Source organism: Mesocricetus auratus, unplaced genomic scaffold, assembly GCF_017639785.1.
Source record: "Mesocricetus auratus isolate SY011 unplaced genomic scaffold, BCM_Maur_2.0 Super-Scaffold_15014, whole genome shotgun sequence".
NCBI lineage: Eukaryota > Metazoa > Chordata > Mammalia > Rodentia > Cricetidae > Mesocricetus > Mesocricetus auratus.
The window spans coordinates 11,407,011-11,431,857 of record NW_024429186.1 but is presented as its reverse complement, the minus strand read 5'-3'; the positions used below and the strand labels follow the sequence as shown (position 1 = coordinate 11,431,857).

Here is a 24,847-nt window from a genome sequence, read left to right as displayed (position 1 = left end):
GATGGAAGCTCCCGGTGCCCACTGATGGATAAATATAATCCATACCCACAAGTACACGGTCCTAGAATGGAAAGAAGTGATGACACCTGCTACATCATGGTTGAGCCAAGGAGAAAGTAGGCACACACACTCACACACTTCATTCCAGCCATACAAAGTCCCGGGAGCTGTGGCCTTTATAGAAACAGGCAGTAGAACGGTGGCGGCCAGGAACTGGGAGAGGAGAAATGGAGTTATTGTTTAACGGAGATGAGACAGTTCCAGAGACGGAAGGAGGCGATGGCCACACCGTTGCAACTGGAGTGCATCCTTAAAAACAGTCAAAAATGAGGGTAGGGTTGCCCCTGAGTGGTAGAGTAAGACCTAGGAAGCTCAAGACTCTAGACTTAGCCACAGCGGCAGTGACAGCCACCTACCAAAACTGTAACTCTTATATATAGTAACCACAATAAAAATATTTAGGGTGGTGTAGGTGTACCACGGGAGGCAGGTGGACCTCTGAGTTCGAGGCCAGCCTGGTCTACAGAGCAAGTTCCAGGACAGCAAGTCTCAGGGGGAAAAAATAATTTCGTGGCCCTACTTTGAACCATTGTGACACTCAATCCATCAGGGACTGAGATGTCCTTCGGGTGATATGGTGCTTGTCTAGTGTGCACAAGACCGAGTTTGATCTCCCGCACCACAGAAACTGGATGCGGTAGCACACGCCTGGAATGCTAGCCCTGAGATGGAGGCAGCAAGTTCAGAGTCTCACACACACACACACACACACACACACACACACACACACACACACACACACACACGGCAGGGCAGGCCTCACCCCGTCAGCCAGTCGTCACTTATTAAGAAAGGCAATAATTAATGTTCAGTTTTATGAACCGATCCCATTTGCCTTTTCCTGCAGATAGTAACTTGGGTTTTGCATTAACCTCCTTGGAGAAGACCCAAGCCCTCTGACCCCTGCTACAGAAACCATAAAATATAGATGGTCTTATTATCCAGGGCCCCACAGGAGCACCATTATTCATGTTTGTACCACCCCCTACTTGGACCTGCCAGGTAGAAGCTGCAAGATAGGCAGCCGTGGTACCCAGACTCAGGGAAGCCATCACCTGAGCCACCGTCCAATACCAATCATGCTACACCCTAGATGCCATTGTCTTCTTCACCTGTGCATTCTGGAGGAAGCCAACCCCCAAGGAGAGTCTGAATTCAAAAGGTCCTAGGCAAGGACCCCATGTGTACTGGGGCTACACAGATGACAGCCTGACGGCCACCTGGTGTGCCCACCGCTAGATAGAAGGCCCTGGGTGAGCAAGCCACCTCCACCACCTGTCACCATACACTGAGGCAATGCGCTATCTCCTGACACCTATTAAACAATGTCCAGAGAGAGGACCACAGAACCGGCCAAGACACGGTTCCTCTAAGGTCTAATGGGAGCTGGAAAACCTCACACGGAGGGACCCCCCCCCCCATGGCTTCTTCCCACCACTGGGTTATATTGGCCAGTCTCAACTGTGTTTGGATAAACTGTGTTTCACGGTTTCAACCACTCGGGGTTCACTGGAACACACCCACAGTAGACAGCCTTTCTCCTTCTGCCCCTGCCGCAGATTTGGAAACCGTGAGTCATTTTATTCACCTTAGCAAGGTCAAGGTTCTGGGTTCAGACTCTAGCAATAGAAGAGGGAGAAAACAAAAGAGTCAAAACTGTAATTCTTATCTATACTTACAATTTTTTTTAGAAAAAAATCCCATTATCATGTCCTTGTACAATGTGTCACCCCAAGCCATGCCACAACAGCAAACCCAGTTTCTCCCTGAGTGCCGGGACGGTTTCTGCAGTGTATGAAGAAAGCAATTCTCCCTAGACTGCTTGCCTATGGACCTGGCCCCGCAGCTTCTTCACCTGTGCATTCTGGGGGAAGCCAACTCCCAGAATGTCCACCAGCATCCCATGCACAACCACAGGAGAGGCAGAGAGCACAAAGCCTTCCAGGGGCAAGCCAGCTTCCCACCCAGACACCAGAAACTCAGGCTTAGGGCAGAATAGTCCTGTGCGGGGCCCACCTTCTCTTCCTCGGTGTTCGTATTCCAATGTCCCTCTTAAGTCCAGTCACACAAGCAGGCCACTGCGCAAGCAGGATCGAAGGGCGGCCTTCCCCACATCCTACCTCAGGGATCTCTCGAACACCCGAGGGTCCCACTTTTCTAGGCCATGGTCAGACACAAATGGGGTCAGTGAAATGAAGAAGCCAGGTGACCTCCCGGGGACTACGTCCAAGCATCAGCAGGTGTCTCACCAGCACGCTCTGTGTCTGTGAGGCAGGTCTACTGCAGCCCAACAGGAGACAGGAGAGAATGGGCAGAAGCAAGGCTTTGAGGTCGAGCAGAGCTCAAACACCACACACACACACACACACACACACACACACACACACACACACACACACACACACACACCGTGGGTTTGGTGCCGTGTGATCTCCAAGGGGTCTCTTGTGCTCCCTAAGCAGAGCTCACCTGAGTGGGATGAGGGTTACCTCTTCTGAGAGGATGAGGACGAGATAACAGGCAAGGGCCAGAGCTGGTGTGTAGTAGGTTTTGCAAACGACAGCAGCAAGTCCCAGAAGCACCGGCAGTGATGGGCCTTGTCCCAGCTTTCATTCATGCTAAGAAACTTGCAGTCGAGGATTGTCACAGAGCCGGTAGACTGGTCATCCCAGGGCCTCTGGACCCAAGGTCATCCAGCCTGCTACCTCATGCTCTGGCAACACCCTGACAGACGTTTCTCAGCGCCCTCCCAAGGAGGTATTTTTGCTCTGTTTGACAAGTGAGGAAACTGAGACTCAGAGAAGGGGAGTGGCAACCCCAGGGTCACACATTCACACTCATGAGCACAGAGACAAGCACCAAGGATACTCTAGGACTGGGCTTCCTTTGTTAATACGTGAGGATCATGTAAGCTTAATTCAAACAAGAGTCTATGCTGCAGTTCCCGGACACTGCACAGCAGCCACAGAGTCACAGAGGTCTCAGAATAGGGACGTGCACAGGGGAGTGCCCCACAGCAGAGGCAAAAGAAAAAAAAAACTCATGAGAGTCACAGGACCACATACGTGGCTCATTGCTGTCAAAATGCTACCTGCTGCCAAGTCCGGTACACAGGGCGTCGAACCTGGTGCAGCCCAGAAATGAGTTTTACAGCGTCTCCCTTGGGTAACAGGTGTCCTTCCCTAGTTCTCAGTGTGATCTCAAGGGGGTTCAGAGTGCCTGCAGGCCGGGGATGTGGCACCATCGGAAGAGTGCTTACCTAGCATGCATGAAGGCCTGAGTTCGGTTCTTGCACAGTATGGACAGGGCATGGTAGGATAGACCTGAAATCCCAGCATCCCCGAGTTAGACTGGATATCTGAAGTTCAAGGTCATCCTTTGCTTCCAAGTGAGTTCAAGGTCAGCCTGGGATACAAGAGCTGCTGTCTCAACATGAAAAGAGGCAGTATGACCTAGTGAGCACAGCCCAAGAGACAGAGCCAAGCCAGCTCTGCCAGCCATTCACGTCTTACGGTGTCTTCCTCACTGCCGGACTCAGTTTCCCCATCTAGATACTGAAGGGGTCAGATGAGACTTCCGGTTCAGTAAGGGTTGGCTTGAACCCTGGGTCACGCATAGCAGACACTCCTTTCTGGATGGGATCCCCTCCACACGCGGGCCGGTGCCCAGCCTCTCCTGCCACCGTCGGATCCCCTTGGAAGGAGCCTGTGGCTGCCTAGCTCTGAGGTCTCTGATGTCCGCAGCCAGAGCTCGGTCTTCACATCCACTAACTGCTTGAAAGTGCTGCATCCAGCGCTGCATTAAAAATTAATTACACATGCTATTTCATTGCCAGTCCATAATGTAATGAGCACCAGCTGTGCTAAACAGCCAAACTCCTTTTTAAGACAGCTATAAAAAAAAAAAAAGGAAGAAAGAAAGAAAAAGAAACTGCTCTTCCAAATGCCTCTCCTGTCAGAGCAGAAAAACAGCAACATCTTGTACAGATCTAAACAGGGTTCTTTGATTTAGCTCTGCCTTCTGAAGGGCCAGCAGAGGGTGACATGGTATCTGCAGAAGTGTCTGTGTGGCTGGGATGACCCCCTTTCGTCTGAAGGCAGTCGCCCGATGAGTCCTGCCTGGACTGGCCACCTGCAGTCTCCCCCTGACCCCACTGCGCAGCCGCTCCGGGCCCCTGTTGGTGCTGAAAGGTGTAATTTGCCCGTTATATGGACAGTGGCCTTTTTGTGGATTCCACCATTTAGTTGTCAACCTTCACCAGCATGGGCACTGACTTCCTGAACTCCGGGGGCCTTGCAGCTCTCTATGGGCGCTAGTGAACTGCTTCCAGGCAGTGAGGACAGTGTGCAGGTCTCGGGCAGGCACTGGGAGGCAGCAGCTACAGTGGGGCCATCCCAAGATGACACAGACACCAGAGTCGATCTTAGAAACGCGCCCCCAGGAACCGCCAACCATACTGGAGATGTCAGTCATACAGTAAGACCGCCGATGTCTTTGTTGTATAGGCATTGTGAAGGGACAAATGACGAATTGATTTTTTTTTTGAGACAGAATCTCACACAGCCCAGGCTGACCTATGAACTTGATGTGTATCTGAGGATAGCCTTGAACGTCTAATCTGCTTTCATCTCCCAAGTGTGAGAGTAGCTTGCACCAGTACCTGCCTTACACCGAGTGGTACTAGGCAGTGAGCCCAGAGCCCCCTGCAAGCTAGGCAAGCACTCTAACAACTGAGCCACATTCCCAGTAGGGCTCTCTAAATTTTTAATAATTCCACGGAGCCACCCCATTGACACAGAGACCTGGTGAGCTCAGAAAGCACCCCTCCCCCCAAAGCTTTACACTGCAGTGGAGCTCACTGGGTGTGTTCCTTACTCTCCCCCAGAGGCTCATCATACACCTCCCTCACACTCAGCTCCCTCATGGCCGTCCTCCTCCCGGGCTCCATGGAGGCTTGATACCCCCCACCCAGCACCCAGCACACCACACCCACCAGGCAGGGCAGACCAGGGAGAACTGCCAATCTCTGTCCTCTGGAAGAGTGGCTGCCCTGGGAGCCACCCCCCCCCACCCCGCTGCTAATCAAACCCAGTCCAGAAAGAAACTCCAGCTCCATCTTCATTTTGGTATGAAATGTGCAGCGCCTAGACCATATCATTAACATAAAACTTCCAGAAATAAGGCCACTTTCCAGACAGACTGTATTAATTGCATCAAGCCTCCACAGCTAGGGTGGTCTGATCCTAGGCATCCCATTGGAGGGTTCCAGTTATAAAAACCAACACAAAACGAACACTGGGATATAATTGAAGGAGGAGAAAAACGACAGATTCTACTGCTAAACCCTACTATTTACTTACAGGTATTCTTTTATCTTTATTGTCCCTTTAACCCATGCCAAGAAACCCCAGACTAGTTAAATAACACAGCAAGCACAATTTCAGTAGAAAAGTAAATTGAATTTAACTTTACAAGATTGCCCTGTGATTTCAGCATATACTAATGACTGCAACTGACTCCCTCTATTAAATCCAAACACTTCCACTTCCCTGAGCCTGGGTGCTGTGTGTTCTTGCGTGAGACCTTGAACTTCGCCAAGCACATGCATTAATCACTCTGGCTGATGACCATTTACAGCTTCTAAATATGCAATGAAGTCTCCCAGTTCCCGTTCCACCTCCTAACGCCGGTGCATGATGGAGCTAGCCAAGAGGCTAAATGCTTTTAAGCAAGGAAAGCAGGGATGCAGTCTGAAGGAAGCTCCCACCGGGTGCCAGATACTCAACACCATCAGGTTGTGAAACCCCTTCTGCTTGGGTATGACTCATGCCGTCTGTGAGGCCTGTAACATACAAAGAGTTGTTCTCAATTGCTGCCCTAGATGACCTCCATAAAAATCCTCCGGACAGCAGTAGAGCATGCCCTACTCTTATGCCCATCCCACAGATGAAAAACATGGAGGAGCAGAGGAGACAGGGAATGGTTTGGGTGTGGCCACATGCCTGATACATTGTAAAGGCCACTCTTGGCTCATTATGCCAGAGCGGGGAAGGATTGAGGGCATGATGTAGCTTTCAGTAACTTTCACTTGTCACTGAGTATCCTCCGATTCTGCCTTGGGACCCTAGATGGGCCCAGACCCACAAAAGCCCAACCATTCTAGTCCACAGATCTATGCACAGAGCCTTGCTTTTCAACATGGGGAGGTTTCTGGTTTTCTTGTTTGTTTGTTTTAGGAGGGACAATGACATGTTCAAGGCCTCTGGGAAGAGCAATAGGCTGAGGCTCTTGATGACACAGCCACCTTGGTAAATGACAGAAGATTTTTCAGTTGCCAAGAGCATCTTGACCCTAAGCCATATGGGACCGCTGTGGGATCCACAGAGTAATAGGCCCCTGTGTCCCTTCTCCCGGCTGTAAGCATCCCAGGGAAGCATGGGTGAGGGATCCCAGCAGGGCCTGGGTGTATCTGGGTAGTTTTCTCTCCTATGAAATCTTCTATAAATAACCAAGAGTGTGTTCATGGGCATGCAATTAACCTGTGTGAAGCTCAGGCCTCCTGAGTTAATTTGAAGAGATAGGTTCAAAGCGGCCCGATCAGGAAAGGGACAGAACGCACTGAGTACCGCAGTGTTCGGCCTTTATGGCCCCTCCTTCCTCGAGGGTCCCCGGCAATTTTATGCCTCCTCTGCAGCTACTAATTAAACAGGCACTAAAAAACACTTCAGCAAACAGCCCAGTGCCAGAAACAGAACCGAAGGGACAAAACCCACTGGAAGAGGACACTTGAATGTGTCAAAATTTATCAGAAAATACAGCACAGCAGAGCAGTCTGATGCAGGCTAAGTTAACAAGGCAGAACAATGGCTGAGAACAGCACTGGATACAGGAAAACAAGCAATAAGAAAGACAAACAGCGGGTCCCTGAGAAGCTGGCTCCTAAAGATGTCCCAGGGCTCAGACCCTCGCTGCTCCTCCCTTCCGCAGCACGGCAGTCTCCACACATGGACAGGATGGCACAGAGCCCTGAAGTCCATGGTGGCCTCCATGCTACAAGTGGAGAAGGTGACAGATGAGAGCCACTTCCTCTCTGTGATCTTCCGTCCCTCCCATCAGCCTCTGCGCCCACACTGTAAGCTGCAAGGGACCCGCGTACTTGGCTCTGCCTGTGTCTGCACACGCCCTGTGTGCCTAAGGACCTACAGCCAGCTAAGGGATGAGCGAGTCTGAGCTGTGAGACCTCGGGGCTCTGAAGCTCACCTGTGAAGTTGGAAAGTAAAGCCTAGGCCCACACACACATGCCTAGTACACGACAGACAGCTACACTAAGAAAACAAGTAACACAAGTGACTGACAGCAGGCTCCCCTGCCTGCCAACGCCCTGCAGACCTTGTCTGTCCTCCAATGGGCCCAGGCAGAGGTCATGCGGCTAGATGAACTAATCCCCAGGACTAACCCCAATGCTGGAACAGGGCTCGGCCATGGCCTCCCAGCCTCTGCCCTTCTCACTCATCTGTGAAATGGTGACAGGAAGGGCTCATGCTCCACACTTGGCACAAAGGTACCAGGAGAGCCCAATCAAAGGCAACTCAGTCCTCCTCTCTGGCAGCTCCTAAGGAGGGCCAGGGGAGGGGTAAGCACACCCCAGTGGCGTGCAAGACAAAGAGATCGCGTTTCTACACGCAGAACTTGACCGAATCCAGCCATAAACGCTCGGGCTGATCTTTGAAAGTGCAGCTCCCCCTAAGTGGATACAGGCAGCAAGGCTGCAGCACACATTACAGGGATCCAGAGAACAGGGCAGCTGCCCAGACCAGCAGGCACTCCAAGCTTGGTGAACAACGGGGTCTACCGAAGATTCCCAAAACAGATCTTCCAAGCTGCATGAAGCCTCGGTTGCTTTGGGGACCAGGTTGGCCAGGAAGAGAAGCCTTGCAAGCTGTTCATCTCTTCCTTAAGAGATTTTGGTCTCTGTTTTACACACTCGAGACGTAAGCCCAGAAGGAACCAGAACGCCTGCTCCTGGATGTCAGATCCAATGACATAACCACCTGTCATGGTAGGAGTATGGGGGGGGGGTACCAAAGGCTGCAGACCACCCCACTGGCAGGGAGGTCTTGCCCTGGCGCCGTGGCTACTTGCTGCCTTGTGCAAAGCCAACGCTACGATAAGAGAGGTTCCTGAGACAGTGTCGATGAAGAGCAAAACATGCCCAAGAAGAATAGTTTCCTTTTCACAGCTTGCGTCAAGAGAAGGCTTGCAGCGTGCCTGGCAATGAAGCAGGGACAGACTGAATGTGCCCCAGCGCTGAAGCCACCCTCTCCCTTCCTGGTCCTGGCCACGGAAACCAGGCCACAGCTGCTCGCCACGTGAGTCTGTGTCAGCATCCTGGCTCCCGAAGCCACAGTGTGTTGCAAACCAGGCCCCAGCATGAGGTTGCAGGGAGGGCCTTCTCCCCTCGACCTCGTGGGGACCCTAGGCCACAGAAGTCTGTGTTTGTGGGGAGACAGAGCAGGGGGGCAATGGAGGCCCTGTCACCACCTGTCTGTGGATGCCCTCTGTGTAACCTGCAGCTCCACTGAGCAACAAGAGCAGCCGCAGCAGCCAAGGGAACTGAGCAGGTCTGGGGTCTGCCCCGAGCTACCAACCTTCACAGTCTCCACCCCAGACGCCCACAATGTTTCGCTGCTACCCGTGGCCACAGCTTTTTTTAAAAGGCTCCTCTTTGGGACGACTTTTTTTTTTTCTTCCCTCTAAGTTAATGGGCAACACATTGTCCCAAAGAGAAAGTCAGCACTTTGAACGGCTCCAACACTGTACACAGACAACCCAGGAATCCTCTCCTACCCTTGTCTGGGGTGGGTGGCAGAGGCAAGGGGCAGAAGAAAACCTCAGATGTTAAGTGTTATCCAATTAAACTTTAGCTAAACAGCCCCAAGAGATGAAACTCGGAGGTTGGGCAGTGCATTCTGGGAGCGAGACTCTCAGAATTTGGGGTTGGAGGGAGGCAAGAGGGTGATACCCCTCTGACCCCTAGGAACCGGCACGGGTTTACAGTTCCATTGACTTCCTTTGCCACTTCCGCTGCCATCCCCCAAAAAAGCTTTCTGAGCGTGGAGGGGTGCATCTCCCCTGGGACCCCACCTTGGGTTCCCAGCTCTGCCCGGGGCACAGCCCGCCATCCCGGGAGCCCGCCTCCCCCACCGCAGCGGCTCCATTACCTGACAACTGACACTGGCATCCAAAGGGAGCCTCCATCTGACCCTCACCCTGAGTCCCGTCGCCCGAGACGGGGCGTGCGCCACAGCAAGGCAGCGGGAAGCAGGGTGGGAGAGCGCCCAGGGCACGCAGAGGTGAAGTAATCACGGATGTGGGAGGGTGGGAAGAGGAGGCAGCTATGGGGGCCATCGATGGCAGCTGGGCAGGCCTGCACGGCCCTGGAGAAAAAACAATAGAAAAGACTGGTCAGTTGGGCCCTGGACTGTACAAGAGGCTTGGGGCAAAGGAGGGGGCCCGGGTCAACGGGGCTACAGTACAGCCTCCAAGAGGGTTGGCAACTGGGGCACCAGCGACGGAGAAGGGGTCAGGGTGCACAGGGGACATTAGCAGGGGCTACACCTGCAGCTGCCAGAGTGTTTCTGAGGGACCCTACCTTTAGGGGCTTAGTGCAGGGGCTTAGGACACAGAAGGTCTCTCAGGGCCCCAACTCCCGTTAGGATTCCCTCGGCGGGGTCTTTAGGAACAAACTAGAGCAGGTATCAACTGAGGATTTGTTACCTAAAAATTTGAGCAGCCCCTTTTTGTAAGAGGCAGGATGCTGTAATTTTATCAGTGTAGGCTTTTTGGACAGGTCTGAGCCACCTCAAGTCTATGTCTAAGGGTCTGGACACTGCTCAGCCCCTGCCTAGCTGATCGACTGGAACCTCTCTCCAGACCCTTGTCAAGCAGCTCCCAAGTTCCAGAGGCTCACAAGATGCCCTGACCTCCTCCTCCTCATTCACCTGCCACAAGAAACCTAGCACGGCCCAGACCCCTCATAATGTCTTCACCTTGTCTCAGGAGTCCCCGCTCCCTCATCTGACAGCGTGACAGCAATGAACAGGAGAGCTGCGGGGAGCGGGGGAATGCTGCCTTGCCTCTACCCAGCCCCACAGTGAGAATCCACTGCCAGCAAGGCCTGCATTTGATTTGGCCGTTTATCTTACATGGTTAAGAGACCACCAGGGCAAACATTTGTGTGAAGCCCTTGCCAAAACCACAAGTGAAGAAGCCCAAATTCCCTGGGTAAATAATTGAGCAGAGAAGCATCAGAGAGACAAGAAAACACCAACAAGATGATGGGCAGCTAAGCCTCACCAGCTCCGCGGGGGAGGTCCAAGCCTCACCCCCTGGCACCTGCAGACCTTCACAGGTGGGCATCTGCAGACTCCACAGCCACCACAGGGAACTCCCGCCTCCCAGGAGAACCACAGAACCGTGCAAGCCCACTGGGAGCCAGGACCCTGTCGGGTCTTCTCCAATCCAGCTTTCTAAGATGCCCCTGAGCACAAGGACGGAGGACACCCATTACACAGACCCAAACAACGGCCACAGCCACAGAAAACAGCAAGCCTTAGCAGTTACAGACCTCCTCAAAATCTCACCGCCAACGTGTCAATACAGAATAAAGGTGCTGGGGCATTGGAGAAGCTTCCCTAGCTTGGAGCTCGCTGATGTCCAGCCAAGAGGCCAATGCCAGCACTGACACTGCTGGATTCCGCTGAGATAGCCATATATTCATACAAGAGCCCAAGAGCCCAGATGTTTCTCAGCTGGCACAGCCCCAGAAGGGCGTGACTGATAAGCCCAAGAATGGTTCCAGTACAAAACATAGAGCAGAAAGCCACACTACCGTTTTCTTATGAGACTCAAGAAAGGACAGTCTGAGGTTGGTATCACTTAGTTCCCATGCAAGGCCAGTGCTGACCTCGATGACCATTGCATTAAACACTGTACTTCACCCTACCCACCAATGGCCTTGAACCCCTGTGTAGGTCCTCCTTTTAGATCATGGAGCGCTCAGGATCACCAGAAGCCATCACTAAGTACAGGAGAGCCACCATGCTTCACAGGGAGGACCACCTCCCACTCCACAGGGGGACACTGAGGCTTGAGAGGAGGGACATGATGTGTCTCCAAAGCCTGCTTTTGCTCCTCCCCCCCCCCCAGGGCTGCAGCTGAGGTAGAGTGACCAGGGTACCTTGTATGTGGGGGTGGAGGAAGACTGAGCACCACCCCAGACTTCAGCGCATCCATGCATGAAAACAAAAGACTTCTGGGTTCTACAAAGGGCCACAACTCGACCAGCACCATGTGTCACGGCCGAGATGCCAACAGGCGCTCCTCAGAGTTGACTCTGATGGGAAAAGTGGCCAAGGAGCAGAAAGGAAACATGATGCTACCATAGTCTGGAAGGATGTCACTGGAGCTGTCCCAGGGTCTGTCAAGATGAAGTCACACGTCCCCACCCGGTGATAACACCCTGGCTAGACAGGGTCTCATCAGTTAGGATAACCTCCTTGAAGTCTACCTGCTCCAAGGACAGGAAGGCGTGGGGTCCCTATGGGACTGTTAGAGCAACCTCTGCCCCACAGGAAGTCCTCTCTAGACCCTGCTTACATCTGAGCTTTGCACACAGACGCACCTCTGCAATCCAGCTCCCACAAAAGCTGAGTGGGAAACCACCATCCTATAATTCTCTGGTGAGCTCCTGGGCAGGCAAATCCATGAAGACTGAGTCGTGATTACCAGGGGCTGGGGGGGGAGGATGGAAACTGAGGGTGCCTGGGTGATGGGTCTTGGGGGGGGTGATAATTAAACAGTACTGATGGGTGTGTGACACTGTACATAACCCAGAGTTACAAATGGGACAGACTGAGTACGTTTCACAATATGCGAACCTTGATGTGAAAGAAAATATGGTCAACACCATGTCTCTGGGCCTGGCCCTGCCTACTTCCCAGCCTCAGCCTTCCGCTGGGAGGGATGCTGACCTCCCGAGACCTGCTAACAAGCTATGCATCTGATGCACACAGAGGATGTCAGCCTCGACGGGGTGGGCGGGGGGAGTATGAAGAGGGCTAGACAGGAACAGAGAAAGAAGAAAGACTGACGGGGTTTAGAGTTCAAATTCCTCCTCAGCCAATTCCTAGCATAAGACCTGAGGTGGTCACTTTGTCTGTCTATGTTTTTAAATGGATTGCCAGGACCACATGCAGCCGGAGGCAGTCACCTAGTAAACACAGTCACTCCTATGCTTACTCGGAAACCTCGCTTATCTCCAGCCTGGAGCTTCCCATGTTCTCCCTCTATACCATTCTCACACCGAGCACCCTAACTCTTGCAGTTGGGAAACACCCTATAAGCCTCCACAAGACACCTTCTCCCCAGCCCCCAAGCCCTCTGGGCTGGAGTTCAGTGTTAACGCTTTCTTAGAATATGTAAGGTCTCGGGTTCCATTCCCAGCACTTCCAAAATCATGAACAGAAGATGTGGGCCCATGAGACAGTTCAGCAGGTTAGGGTTCCCCCCCAGAACCCACATAAGGGCAGAAGGGAGAACTAATCTACAAAATTGTCTCTGAGCTCCACCCGTGTGCCACACACAGTACACATACCTACACACATTCATCACGCATACACAAACACAATAGCAACATGCACAATACGAGTTTTGATTTCCCTGAAAAAGACGCTTTCTTTTGCCGTCTAAGCCAGTCCAAACAGAGCAGTGTGTGGCAGAGGGATGTAGCTACTATCTCAGCTTCTAGAATCCGAGCGGCTAATAATGAAACCCTAGCTGACTCAAATTTTTATCACAAAAGTACGTTTTAACTAGGAGGAAAGAAATAAAAAATTGACACTTGTATTATGCCATGGCGTAAAGTCTTCCAATGGGGTAGGGATATATTTATTGGCCCTTTCAAACATGTGGAAACGAGGCTCCAAAATCAAGGTTAGACAGCCTACTTGGTATTTGGGCCACCTATGAAGGAATACCCAGAAAATCTTCCCAAAAGGTGTCTGGTATGTTTGCTAAAACCCAAACAGGGGGCAAGATCACTGTTAATGCCTTCGTGGGGATGAAATACTCAGAGGGGGCCTGAAGCCTACCTCCCTTGCAAGCAGTCCCTGCAGATGCTGGGCTCCGTGCCCTGCACATGCTCACTAACCAGTGACACGCCCACCGACAGGAACGTGTACACACACAAAATGCCTGGAACCGCCCAGTCCGGGTTGAGAAGAACCAAATCTTCCCAGTGCAGCCTTCCTGGTGCAGAGTCCTGGGGTCACCCACTCTGTAACCGGGAGGTGGCAGATCCCATGTTCCTAGCCCGAGAGGTGGCCTGGCACACACCATACGGAGAGGTCTATTTTTCTCCCTACTGGTGCCTTTCAACAGATACATTTTTTTAAAGGCGAGAACTCCTACTGATAGTGCAGAAATGAGTCAGAGATCAAAGAAGGAGACAGACAGCCACGCCAGCGCGTGTGAGCGAGGGACTCTGGCGAGGGAACCTGACAGTCCCCGCGCCCCTTCCCCCGCCCCCCCCCTCGTGCCAAGACATTAATTCTCACAAGTCGGAGAAAATTACTATGCATGAATGCAAAAAGCATGATCAGGAGTAATTAACATGGCTTCATATGCAAATTTTATTAATGCAGAAGTACAAAGTCATTATGCAAATGAAACTTACGTCAACTCTCTTGACAAATATTCATCTCTGAGGCTCAAGTTTCTCTTTTTATTTATTTATTTAATTCTATCTCTTCCCCCCCCCTCGCTTTTTTTGCCCTGTTTTTGGTGGGGTTTCTGTTGTTGTTTGTTTGTTTGTTGTTGGGGAGGGGGGGCTAGGATGGGCCAGGAGGACTGTGGAGAGAGATACGCAGTCCTAGTGTCTGGGGAGGGACCAGCAAGCTACAAGGGCTGTTTGACAAGTTTGCTAAGTTGTTTTCAACCAGAGAAATTTATTCTTGCATTGTTGATTTTTTTTTAAGTTGTTGGCAGGTATAAGACAGCTCATAGGAGAAGGGAAATTTAAAAGAAAAAGAAAAAAAAAAGCTATGGGCAGCAGGCAGCCAATCAAAACGCCAGAGCCAGTAATGAGGGCGATTGATGGCTGTTTGGCTTTTACTGCAGGGTAATGAACTAGAATCCAGTCTGAGGAGGGGGAGAATATGAATATTCATGAGGCTGTGCTCCTGCGTTTGATGATTAAAGAAATTTTTAATATTCAAATAAGCGCTTGCCAAGTGATTAACAAAGAACAAGCACGCAGAAATATGGAAATGGGAGCCGGGGAAGATTCGAGAGGCGAGCATACTGTGCGGGAGAGGCAGCCCCAAATTTCATAAACAAGATAGGCAGATAACCCAATTCGCACGCAGGCAAATAAAAACATTTGTTTCTGATCACTTAAATATTTTGCCAGCTACTTTGTCTTAAGGATGATAAAAAATGCTGCGTATTAAGGGGGTAGAGAAAAATAACGTAACCAAACGCATTGCTCATATTTTAGAATTATTATCCTGATTCTAGCCCGCCCCCTCCCAGCCTGACAGGAAATTAAGATTCTTTTTCCGGTTTAGTAGAGAGAGAAGATGGAGGTGAAACCAGATTACCCTTGAAGAGCCAGCGCCTGCTCAGAGCCTACACAGGCACACAGGCCATAATACGCAGCCTCTGGGCTAGTCGAGAGGCCCAAGGATTGGGGGGCCACCCTGACATCTGGGGAGGAGGGACACTGGAGCCCACAGTCTGGGCATCTCAGAATCTCCTCTCGCTAGCCCTGCTCCAAACACAGAAAGTGGGAGTGGGGGAAGCCAGCTGCCACGGAGAAGAAACTCAAAAACCCAACTCAGCTGGACGGCTGTGGAGGCTGAGCTCAAACCAGCTCCACCATGGGTTCACACGGAAGCGCATAATAACAGTATTAGCTGGTAAGATGATCCTGCAGTTAAAATTCATCTAATTAGCAGCCAATGACATCCATTTTGGCAATTTCCTACCTTAAAGGGGTGGAGTGGCACCTTAATGAAGACAGGTCTGGGTAGCTCACCAGACAAGGCCTGGGCCTGCCATGGCTAGTCTCTCCCCCACTCGTTTCTTTTTTTAGGGGGAGGGAGTAATTGAGATAGGACAAATACAAATGATTCTAAGGAAACCACTGTCACTCACTGTCAGGGCTCCCCAAGTCTGGGGAGCAAAACTCAACAAGTAAATTCTTTTGTTCTCTCATTGTAAGAAATAAATGGTAATGCTAAAACAAAGCAGGAAAGAAAACCCGAGGCCTCTAACAAACCCTGTCAATTGCCGTGAAACCTAGAAGGCCAGGCCAGGCCTCCTGGACAGAGCCAGGGAGCCAGCCAGTGAGAGGGTGACCAGGCTCACTGCCCCACAGCAGATAACTGACCTCCATGAAGAGTCCACCTCTCACTTCTAATCCTCAGTGTGAGTCACCTGCCCCTCTTGTCACAGCAGGGTGATAGCCATCACACTGTAGGTCTCCAGTCTCTGGCTGACAGGGATGGGGTCTCCCCAGGAAATGGGGTCTCACAGCTGTGCTTACAGAGTTTCTGCCAGGCCTTCACATGGAAGATGTAAACACAAAATTCAAACCCACCCCCTGCCCTTCTTTCTCAAGGGTGGGCGAGTGGCCTGGCAGGTGTCTGCAGGCTGACTGAATGTTGGATGCGGGTGAAGGGGCGTATCTCACTTCCCTAACCCGCTTAGGACAGAACTGTGAGAAAAATGCTGTGGGTGCCCAGGGCAGAGAAGAACATGGCTGGCCACAGCCTGAAGGAACGCAGGCAACTGCCTGTGACTGAGCCTAAAACCGCCGTTACTGCCTTTTCCTGAAATGACTACCCAGGGACACCACTCACAGCCCCACGTGCACAGCTGGACAGCTTTCCTACACCCAGCGTGGAAAGGCTCGATCACCCTAGCAGAGCACAGCACACCTTTCAGATCCGGAGCCAGATTGCCTTCCTCCAAGCTCCTCCCTCATCCGGCATTCCTGCATCTGCCAAAGAGCATCACTGTTTTCACTCCCTGACAGGCATTCCAGGGAAGGGCTAAGGGGGGCAGAGAAAGGGTTGTACCCTCCAACTGCACACCAAAACCTGCCTTCTGCCTCCTGCCAGCCTTGGAAAGGAGAGCATCCTGCTGGGCAGCCGCGTCTAGCAATCAGAAGCAGGTCCACAGCCACACGGCTTCCCAGGATCCAGAACCACCTTTTTTCAACGGCTGCCAGCCCTAACTTCCTCCAGACATGGGGTTGCTGAAACCCTCTCTACCCAGAGCCAAAGACAGGTGAGGCTACACCACTTGTTCCAGAATCTTCCAACAGCTTCCCCAAAGGATCCAGAGGCAGAGGGGAGGGTAGTATGGGTAACACTACGATATCGAAATGGCCCTGAAGCATCCTCTAGGGAAAGGTGCAAGAGCTGGCCGATTGTTTGGGCCTCACCATTCCAGGCCCCAGATGGGCACCCACGGGGGAAACTTGAAGCCTAGAGTTCTCCGGAACTGCTGGAACGCAAGTAGACCACCATCACCTGCCGACAGAGTCTGGTAGCTTTAGCAAGAGCAAACAGAATCCTCAGCTGTGATCCTGGCAGGCACAGCCCACCAAACTAGGGTCCAGGATTCTGGGAACGGCATGATCTAGGGACACCAGAGGGGGAGGCCATGTGTTTGACTAGCTAGGAAAACGTATGTGAAAACATCTACGACACACAGAGAGAGATGAGAGATGCGAGCACGTACCATGAGCACACGCCACTGCTCGCACACACACACAGACACACACACACACACACACCTGTGTCAGAACATGGACAGGTTAAGCCATCTGTCTACCTGGAGCCTACAAGGTCCAAAACATACCTGGATCTGAAAAGATACTCTAAATCCTACCCACAGAAATAGCCAATGCTTAGCAGAGGAAATCCCTGTTTCCCAGCTTGGGCCTTTTAGCCAAAAGCTACGAGCTGTGTCAGCCGCTATCAGATTCTGCCCTCCACTACAAGTCAGTCACTTCTTGAGAAATGTCTTGCTTTGCCTCCACAACAACCTTGTGTCCACGGGAATCACAGTCCATGGAGATACTGCCTACAAATGGAAGTCAACAGCTGAGGACATGGTTTGCATTCCAAGAATGAAAAAAATTGAGACCTAGGGGTCAGGACAATTCAGTCCTTTTGCAGATAAAACTTAGGGCCAGACTCAAACCACAAGCTCAGTCACACATCATATAGGTCCCCCAGGTTTCCTTTCATTTGCAGCTCGGGAATCGAAGGGTGGGGGAGGGGGATCCATAGTGAGAACAAGAGGGAAATAACCGAGGAAATGAATTGCCAGACTTGGGGCCTCCTGGGAGTTTTAAACGAAGCACATCTTTATCCTCCCAGACATCATCCACTGGGCCTGACACCAATCACCTGAAAACACTGAACTTGACCCTTGTCCAAAATCTGATCCTGCAGAAAATATGTTTGAAACTGCTCAGCTCAGGAAGTCATTAGGTTAGAAGGTACCAGAAGCCCCAACCCAGGATCCTGCTTGAGCACCACCCCTCACCCCATCCCTACCCCCAGGGAAAACTCAAGACAGTAAATAGAAGGGAGACAGAATTCTGAACTGTGAGAATCCCAGAGAACAGGATAGGAAAACAGCACAGGCTGCTAAAAAGAACAAAAAAAGAAAGAAAGAAAGAAAGAAAGAAAGAAAAGCCCAGCGGTGAGTGCTGCGACTCCAGCTCAAGGCATGGAGCATGCAGCTGCCCGGGTGAGGAGAGTCAGCACAGCTGCCCTTCTGCAGAAGGGACCGCAAAACTCCACCGGGACAGCAGCAGACTCATGGCCTCTGGGTCAGAGCCTTTTCTGGTTTCGGACGGAATAGAAGTGTACTTGGTTTAAAGAAAGTTCAAAATAAATCAAATATAAAGAGGGTCCTTGCTAGCTCTTCAATGCATGTTTTGTTTTATTGCATGTGTTAGTTATAAGCAATTGATCTCCCCTATTATAACTTTAAAAAATCGGCTCCCTCTAGATTTAGTTGACGATTATCACACCCCCCCCCATCCTTTCATCTCTTTGTACCTTTTTCGAATGGACACGGAATGCCAGGGCTGAATGCTTTGCCTCACATAAGGACAGGATCTTTCTGTCTCGTTATGTTTCTAAGCTAAGTCAGAAATGTCACTGACTGGAGAACTGAGCAGGCCTGTAATTACTTTCAACCAAGTAGTCCCTTTACCTCAGTTTTCTGTATGTAGATGGCATTTAGCATACATATTGTGAGCCTGCTTTGCAGCCTAGTAGCATTTGGTGGCAACAAAAAAAATGGAAAAAAAAAGAAAAGGAAATCACCCGTTTCCTTTTCAAGGGGGACTGAGGAGGACCAAGCACTGACAGTCACCTTCTTACTTTTTTTCTCCCCCTCCCATCCCGTGAAATCCATTTTCATCTCCTAACACACCAGAGGTGATGTGGGTTGTGTACACAACAAAATATGTAGAAATTAACACTTGGTGTGATTAATTTAATAAGGATGCTTATCATGTTAACACGGACAACACTGATGCTTAGGAGTCAATCTAGCAGGCTCACGGCGGTGGCCATAGCGGAGGTTTACATTCAACCTAGGCTTATGCCACTGTTTAGTGTAATTAAAGATGCTGCCAGTGCAGCCCTCGGTGGAAATATCAACTCTACTACAGAGTATTCCCATTAGAAATTGTGGAAATTCGTAGCACGCCTACTTTGATTTTATTGTGATTTTTTTTTCCCTGGCTATCTTTGCAGCAGGGCTGACATGCTGGACCCTGGACAGAATTCCTGAAGGAACCTTCCTTCAGAGAACACGGGTCTCGCCTTCCTCCAGGAGCAACGTGTTTGTCTACCATTCACTTGTTTTTAAAACCGTATCTTTACTTTTTTTTTTTTAATCCAAAAGCCTGCACTTGGCTGTAATCACCCGGGAAGTCCTCTGCCTGGCAGGGAGAACTCAACATGGAAGTGACTTTTTCAGACGCCCCCAAAACATCATGAGTGAAACGCAGAGGTGGGAAGGCTGCATGGCTCAGACCGTACAGTGTCAGTTGGGTCCCAACATGTCCCCACCACCGCAGCCCAGGGTGAGATCCATCACTGGTACCTCAGAGGAAAAATGCAGCAGGCACTATGCAGGAGGTCTCTGGAACTAAACAGACCCAAAAGGTGAACAGAAAGAAGGAAAGGAAAAGGGGATCATTGCACCTATCTCCAAATCTGAGAAAAGAATGTCTCCCAACCAAAAAGAAGGAATCTGACTCGGTTCTCAGGGCCCAGAAGAGCCTCTGCACCTCCTAGGGCTGCCTGCCGCCCTGGGAGAAGCCACCAAGAACAACAAAAAAATCCAGACCTTCCTTCTCTAACCCTGCTTGCTATAAGCCCTGAGCAAAGCCAGAAAGCTTTTTTTCCCCTCTCCTTCTCTATCTGCATTTTTAATACCCCTTATTCCACACCCTAATTTCTTTGAGGGGGGAGGAAATCAGTGTCACTAAAAAACGTCACTCTGTTTTGCAAAATCCAGCAGCTTCCTTGGCAGCAGAAAAGGCTGGCTGGCATTATCCCCTCATTTGACAAAACTACTATTTCTGGGCATGTACTCAAAAACAGGTAGGAAGCAATGCTGAGAAATAAGGAAGTGGAAACAGCCAACAGCTTTTTCACTACCAAGAACGCCAAGCGTAAACATGATTTATTTAGCTGTGTGTAACACGCCTGCCTGTCCTCCACTCGGCTCCAAGCTCACTTGGGTTTAAGGGAAGGGTGGGTAGGAGGAACAGGAAGGGGAAAACTGGGAAGACAAGAGGGAGAGAAGAGGTCATAGCTCCCCGGGGAGGCTCCTGAGAGGTTCCGGTTGGAGTTTGAGCAGGACAAGAATATTCTCCCCCAAAATGCATGCATGTGTCGAGAAAGGAGGCAGCCCTAATCTGCAGGTTAATTAAGTATCTGCCACTAACAAAAGATGCGAGAGCATTCCTGTGCAAACAGAATGTGCACGGGCTCCTAGGATCTCTGCTGTTCCCTGGCTTTTCCACGAAGCATTTGGGCACGATGGAGTCTGGAGTCGGGAAAATTTGAGATTCCAGGTTCAGCGGGGGGGGGGAGAAGGAGGGAGGGGGCAGAGGGGAGGGAGGGAGGACCTCGATACCTCCCTTGCCCATCCTTGCATGCCCGAATGGAACTCACTCGGGTCTGTATTCAATTACAGAGTACCACACACCTGGCTGAGAGCCTACACTGTGATCCAGCCCTCATCCATCTGTGGTCCCCACCCCTCTCCAGCTCAGAGGCTGGAACAAGGGCTCTGCCAAGGTCCCCGAAGGGAAGATGAGAGTGCAAGCACCCACCATGTCCCAAACCCAAGCCCAAGCTGGCAAATACTGCAAATACACAGCAAGGTCAGTATGCCTAAAGAGCAGGACTAGCCTGGAGGCTTTGGGTCCAGCAAGAGGTTATTATTAAAACTCGAATTCAGGTCACCCAGCGTTTGCAGAGGGAAAAGAAGCCAAACCTCTTGGAATTAAAAAAAAAAAAGATAAAACGTTGGCCCCCGCAGGCCACTGGAGGTCTGAATCTCCCTAGTGAAGGTACCATTTCATAGCCGCCAGCTGTGTGCAGGATGGGTGCAGATGCCAATTTCTATGAGCTTTGAGAGGAGGCAGAGAAAGAGAAAGGAGAGTTTCCTCACCGGGCTGACCAGCATTCCCTCTTCACCTGCATTGAGCAAGACTTAAAGGCATCCTGCTGTATGCTTCCCTCCCAAGTCCAGTCTACAGCCCATCCCCCAACACGCACTCCCCATCCACCCCCAACTTACTCCCCACACTTCCATGGCCAGAAGTTAGTATCAGGGCAGGAAAGGGCCTTTCTGGGTTGTTCAGGTCAAGGGCAACAGTGGCAGCAATAGATATGAGGATGGTGAATCATGTGACGTTCCCCAACAATAAGGAGCTGGAGTGGGGGGGCAGTACATACGGGCCTCCAAAGTGAATGGAGATGGGTGAGGGGCGTTTCCTAGCGGTATACTGCAAGCCTCCTCCCCAAAAGCCCCCAAATGCTTCCTCGTTGCATTAAAACAACGTCCTATATATACAAGCAGCTGTTGGATTCCTTTCCTCTTTGCAAATTAGTCACCCCGCCCCCAGGGCCCAAACAATGACAGTCTCGCCGGTACGGAGTCTACGACGAAATCAACCACAGCTTCAATCCACCACCGGCTTAAACTCCTGTCTATGTCTCCATTCTACAGATGCAAGCGCCCACTGAGGCTCCAGTCTTCAGCCCAGTGCCTAAGCCCTAGGGTGGCGCCTGATGCTTCAACCACAGCAAATATTTACCAAACGCCCAAGCGGGACGCAGGTGCCACTGAGGGAGGAGACGCTGTGGGAAATCCTACGAGAACGTGGAGGTTTCTCCAAGCAGCAGAAATGAAAGTGCCGGGCAGTGGCACGGCAGCCGGCTTCCTCCGCCCCTGAAGCTATGGAACAGCCGCAGCACCCAGCTGACAGAGGGCCATTTCCATGCACACCTCCCACACGCTGCTCCAGAGCAAAGCCAAGCAACGCCACCTGTGCCCTGAGGACACAGCCCAGGGCTCAGAGCCACATAGCCAGGCAACCCTGTGTCACTCTGGTACCCAGTCATGAAAGATCTACATGTCCTTCCCCAAAGGATGGTGGAGAAGGTGGGGAAGGATGGGGGGGGGGAGTTGGATGCCAGGTCCTAGAGGAAAATCTTCCACTACATTGCCCTGAGCCTTAGCTCAAATCTGGGTGGGGGGGCGGACAGGCATAATTTTTAAAATCACTTTCAAGTTGTCAAAATAAGAAAAACGTAAGTAAAAAAAATTAGCTTTCTTCTTCGGGTGATGGGCATTAAGCCAACCAATCCCAGGACATTTGTCCCACAAGCAAAGCATGAACAGACCATCCTCTCACAGACCTAGCCTCTCACAGACGTAGCCTCTCACATCCTCTCACAGACCTAGCTTCTCACATCCTCTCACAGACCTAGCCTCTCACAGACCTAGCCTCTCACAGACGTAGCCTCTCACATCCTCTCACAGACGTAGCCTCTCACATCCTCTCACAGACCTAGCCTCCAAAGACACTAAAATGTTCGTCTCTTTTGAATGCAGAGCTGGGATGGACACACACACACACACACACACACACACACACACACACACACACACGGTATTTCATCTTTCATTGTGTAAGGAAACCCAGGTACATAGATATTAATCAAACACAGATCCTGCCTTTTGTTCCAGCCCATTCTGAGGACAAGGTTGTGAACTTTACCCTTATTTACAGATATCCAAAGGCAGTTTCTATCTTGTTGGAACTGACATAAATGGACGTCTAAAAAATCCAAGAGCAAGTTCAGGCAGAGAGAAACCCTTCCTGTCCACGACGGGCAGGTTTCTGCTCCTGGGAACAACTTGCTGCTCCCCAAGGCTTTTCAAATAAATTGACAAGTACCTTCAGACACCACCAGAAAAGCCAGTTGCTCGAAGTTGGAGTTAGCTAAAAGTTTTGAGTTTTGTTTTTTTTTTCTTTTTCTTTTGAAGACCAACTCTTTCTCAAAACGCCAGAAAGACATTGTTGACACAAAGCCCAGAGAGGTCAGGCCCAAGGACCCATGAACACACATTTTTAAAAGCACCTTGCTTTATTGTTCTAACGCATATTTATTCTGTCTAGCTCACACCTATTTCTGAATAATGGGCCCAATCCTAGGTTGGAGGAGATGTCCCAGTAAAGGCAAACGCCTCATCTTCCACAGGCAAACAACACACATGTTTATTTTAGGAGTGCCAGTTCTAGAAGAATGCTTGACAGTTTTCTTAGGCGTTTATTGGTTGAGACCCAGCTTGATGTGGCTCACCTTTAATCCTGCCCTAGGGAGGCAGAAGCAGATTTATCTCTGAGTTTCAGGCCAGCCTGGTCTACTGAGCATGTTCCAAGACAGCCAGGGCTGTTACACAGAGAAACCCTGTCTCGAACAACAACTAAAAGCTTATTGGTTGATACCACCACCGTTTGTAAGGGCCTCTTGGAGAGCTTCAACAATGGGGCCAGTTTTTAGACACAGTGTGAGTACCGGAATTCTAGCAAGGTGACAATTTGCATACAAATTCTCTTTGGGGCAGGTAAGAGAATTAGCAGGAGTTGAGGAGGGGTTTACTCCATTCTCAAGAATCTCGTACCTTCTGCCCCATTCCACGGAGGGTTCCATTCCCACCCAATTGGGAAAACTTTTGTCCCAGAGTGTTTCAAAGTCACAATCCCAAGATCCTTCCCCACTCTCCCACTTTGGGGCAGGCCTGGCTGTCCGGCAGGAGCTCAAGCATACATGAAGGGACTGGGGCCCACCTGGATCGTTAGGACAAGGTGAGCTTAAGATCCCTTCTGAGCGGCAAATGAGAGAGGGTCCCTGGGCAGCCTCAGGACCCAGAGCAAAAGTCACACCGGCTGGGAGGTCTGCCATTCGCCTTGGAGGCTTAGGGGAAGAGACCACGGGCAGCCTCCCAGGGGTTCTGAATTGCAATTCCCCAAGCCAGGGGTCACTCGACTTGGTGCACTCATTCTGGGCAGAGAGGGGATGGGGGGGGGCGGCTAGCAGTGGAGGAGGGGCATCCCGTGCACAAAGGGCCCCAAAGCCGGAGGCCTCCCCGCCCTTGACCTTGGGTCTCCGCCCCCATCCCTCTCCTGCAAGCCCGGGAAAGGGTCTGGCTCGGAGCCAGGAGCTTGCTTGCTGGACTGCGGCTGGGCTCTGGGGGCCTCCAAGGTGCCGGGGTGGAGGAGGCGGGTGTCGAGGGGAAGGGGCACATAAAAGAAAAGAATGAAATCTAGGACTTCAGCCTGCGCCGCGGAAACCCGCACTGCAACTCCTCCAGGAGCGGGCCCTGGCGGCTGCGACTGGGTGCACAGTCCCGGAAACCCAAAGGAAAAGTTGCAAGAGGGGGTGCTCGAAGGACGAATCCACCCCATGGAGTGGCCTTTCGACTCGCCCAGCCCCCACCCCTCCGACCCGGCCGAAGCGGGAGGAGAAGAAAGGAGCGCGCCTGCCCCGCGAGGCCAGACGCCGGCGAGGTCAGCTGCGCCTCCGCCCGCCCTGCGCCCAGCGCGGGCAGCTGGTCCATTAAGCCCCGGAATTATGCATGGACCTGGCTCCCCTCGGCCTCCTGCCCAGGGCACAATCAACGTGCATGGCGGGGAGGGCTGACAGGAGTGGCCGGAGGAGGACCCGGCGCATCCCAAGGCCCGGGAGCGTCGCGGCGGAGACAGGGAGCAGACCCTAGTGGGTCTGGGGAGAGTCATCCGCAGCCAGAGAGGCCTGGGTACAGTCACCGAGCTGTGGGTGTCCAAACGACACCGTGCACCCGGCCAAATCACTGTGCGGCCAGCTTTGGGGGGGAAGCCATTGTGTTCTCTCTCTCACGCTGATTGAACTGGCGTCAATGGACCCAAACTTCAGAGTGCCCTCCAAGGAGGCAGGATCTGAGGTGCACATCACGTGGACCAGGCCGGATGAGCGCAGTCCCAGCCCCCTCTCTCGGGAGCCTAGGAGAAGGCCAGAGGCCCGGTGGGGGGAGGGGCTGCTGGCCGCTAGAGGCGGGAAAGGAGATGATTCTTGCAAGTTGCACCGCCCGGGTGCATGGGAAATTGCATTAGTGGTGCCTTGTGCCA

The 24,847-nt window shown here is 51.7% G+C and overlaps 1 protein-coding gene across 4 annotated transcripts in view; it reads right to left on the bottom strand.

The window, feature by feature from the left end:
* Bcl11b (BAF chromatin remodeling complex subunit BCL11B) overlaps positions 1-24,847 on the bottom strand; it is a 90,779-nt gene that overhangs the window by 43,020 nt on the left and 22,912 nt on the right. For 2 of the 4 annotated variants that reach the window (XM_013112234.3, XM_005068345.4), the window contains exon 3: positions 9,282-9,497. The exons of the other annotated variants lie outside the window; for them this stretch is intronic. In XM_013112234.3, coding sequence (XP_012967688.1) covers positions 9,282-9,497 — 216 coding nt within the window. The remainder of the gene's footprint in view (positions 1-9,281; positions 9,498-24,847) is intronic. 4 annotated transcript variants of the gene reach the window in all.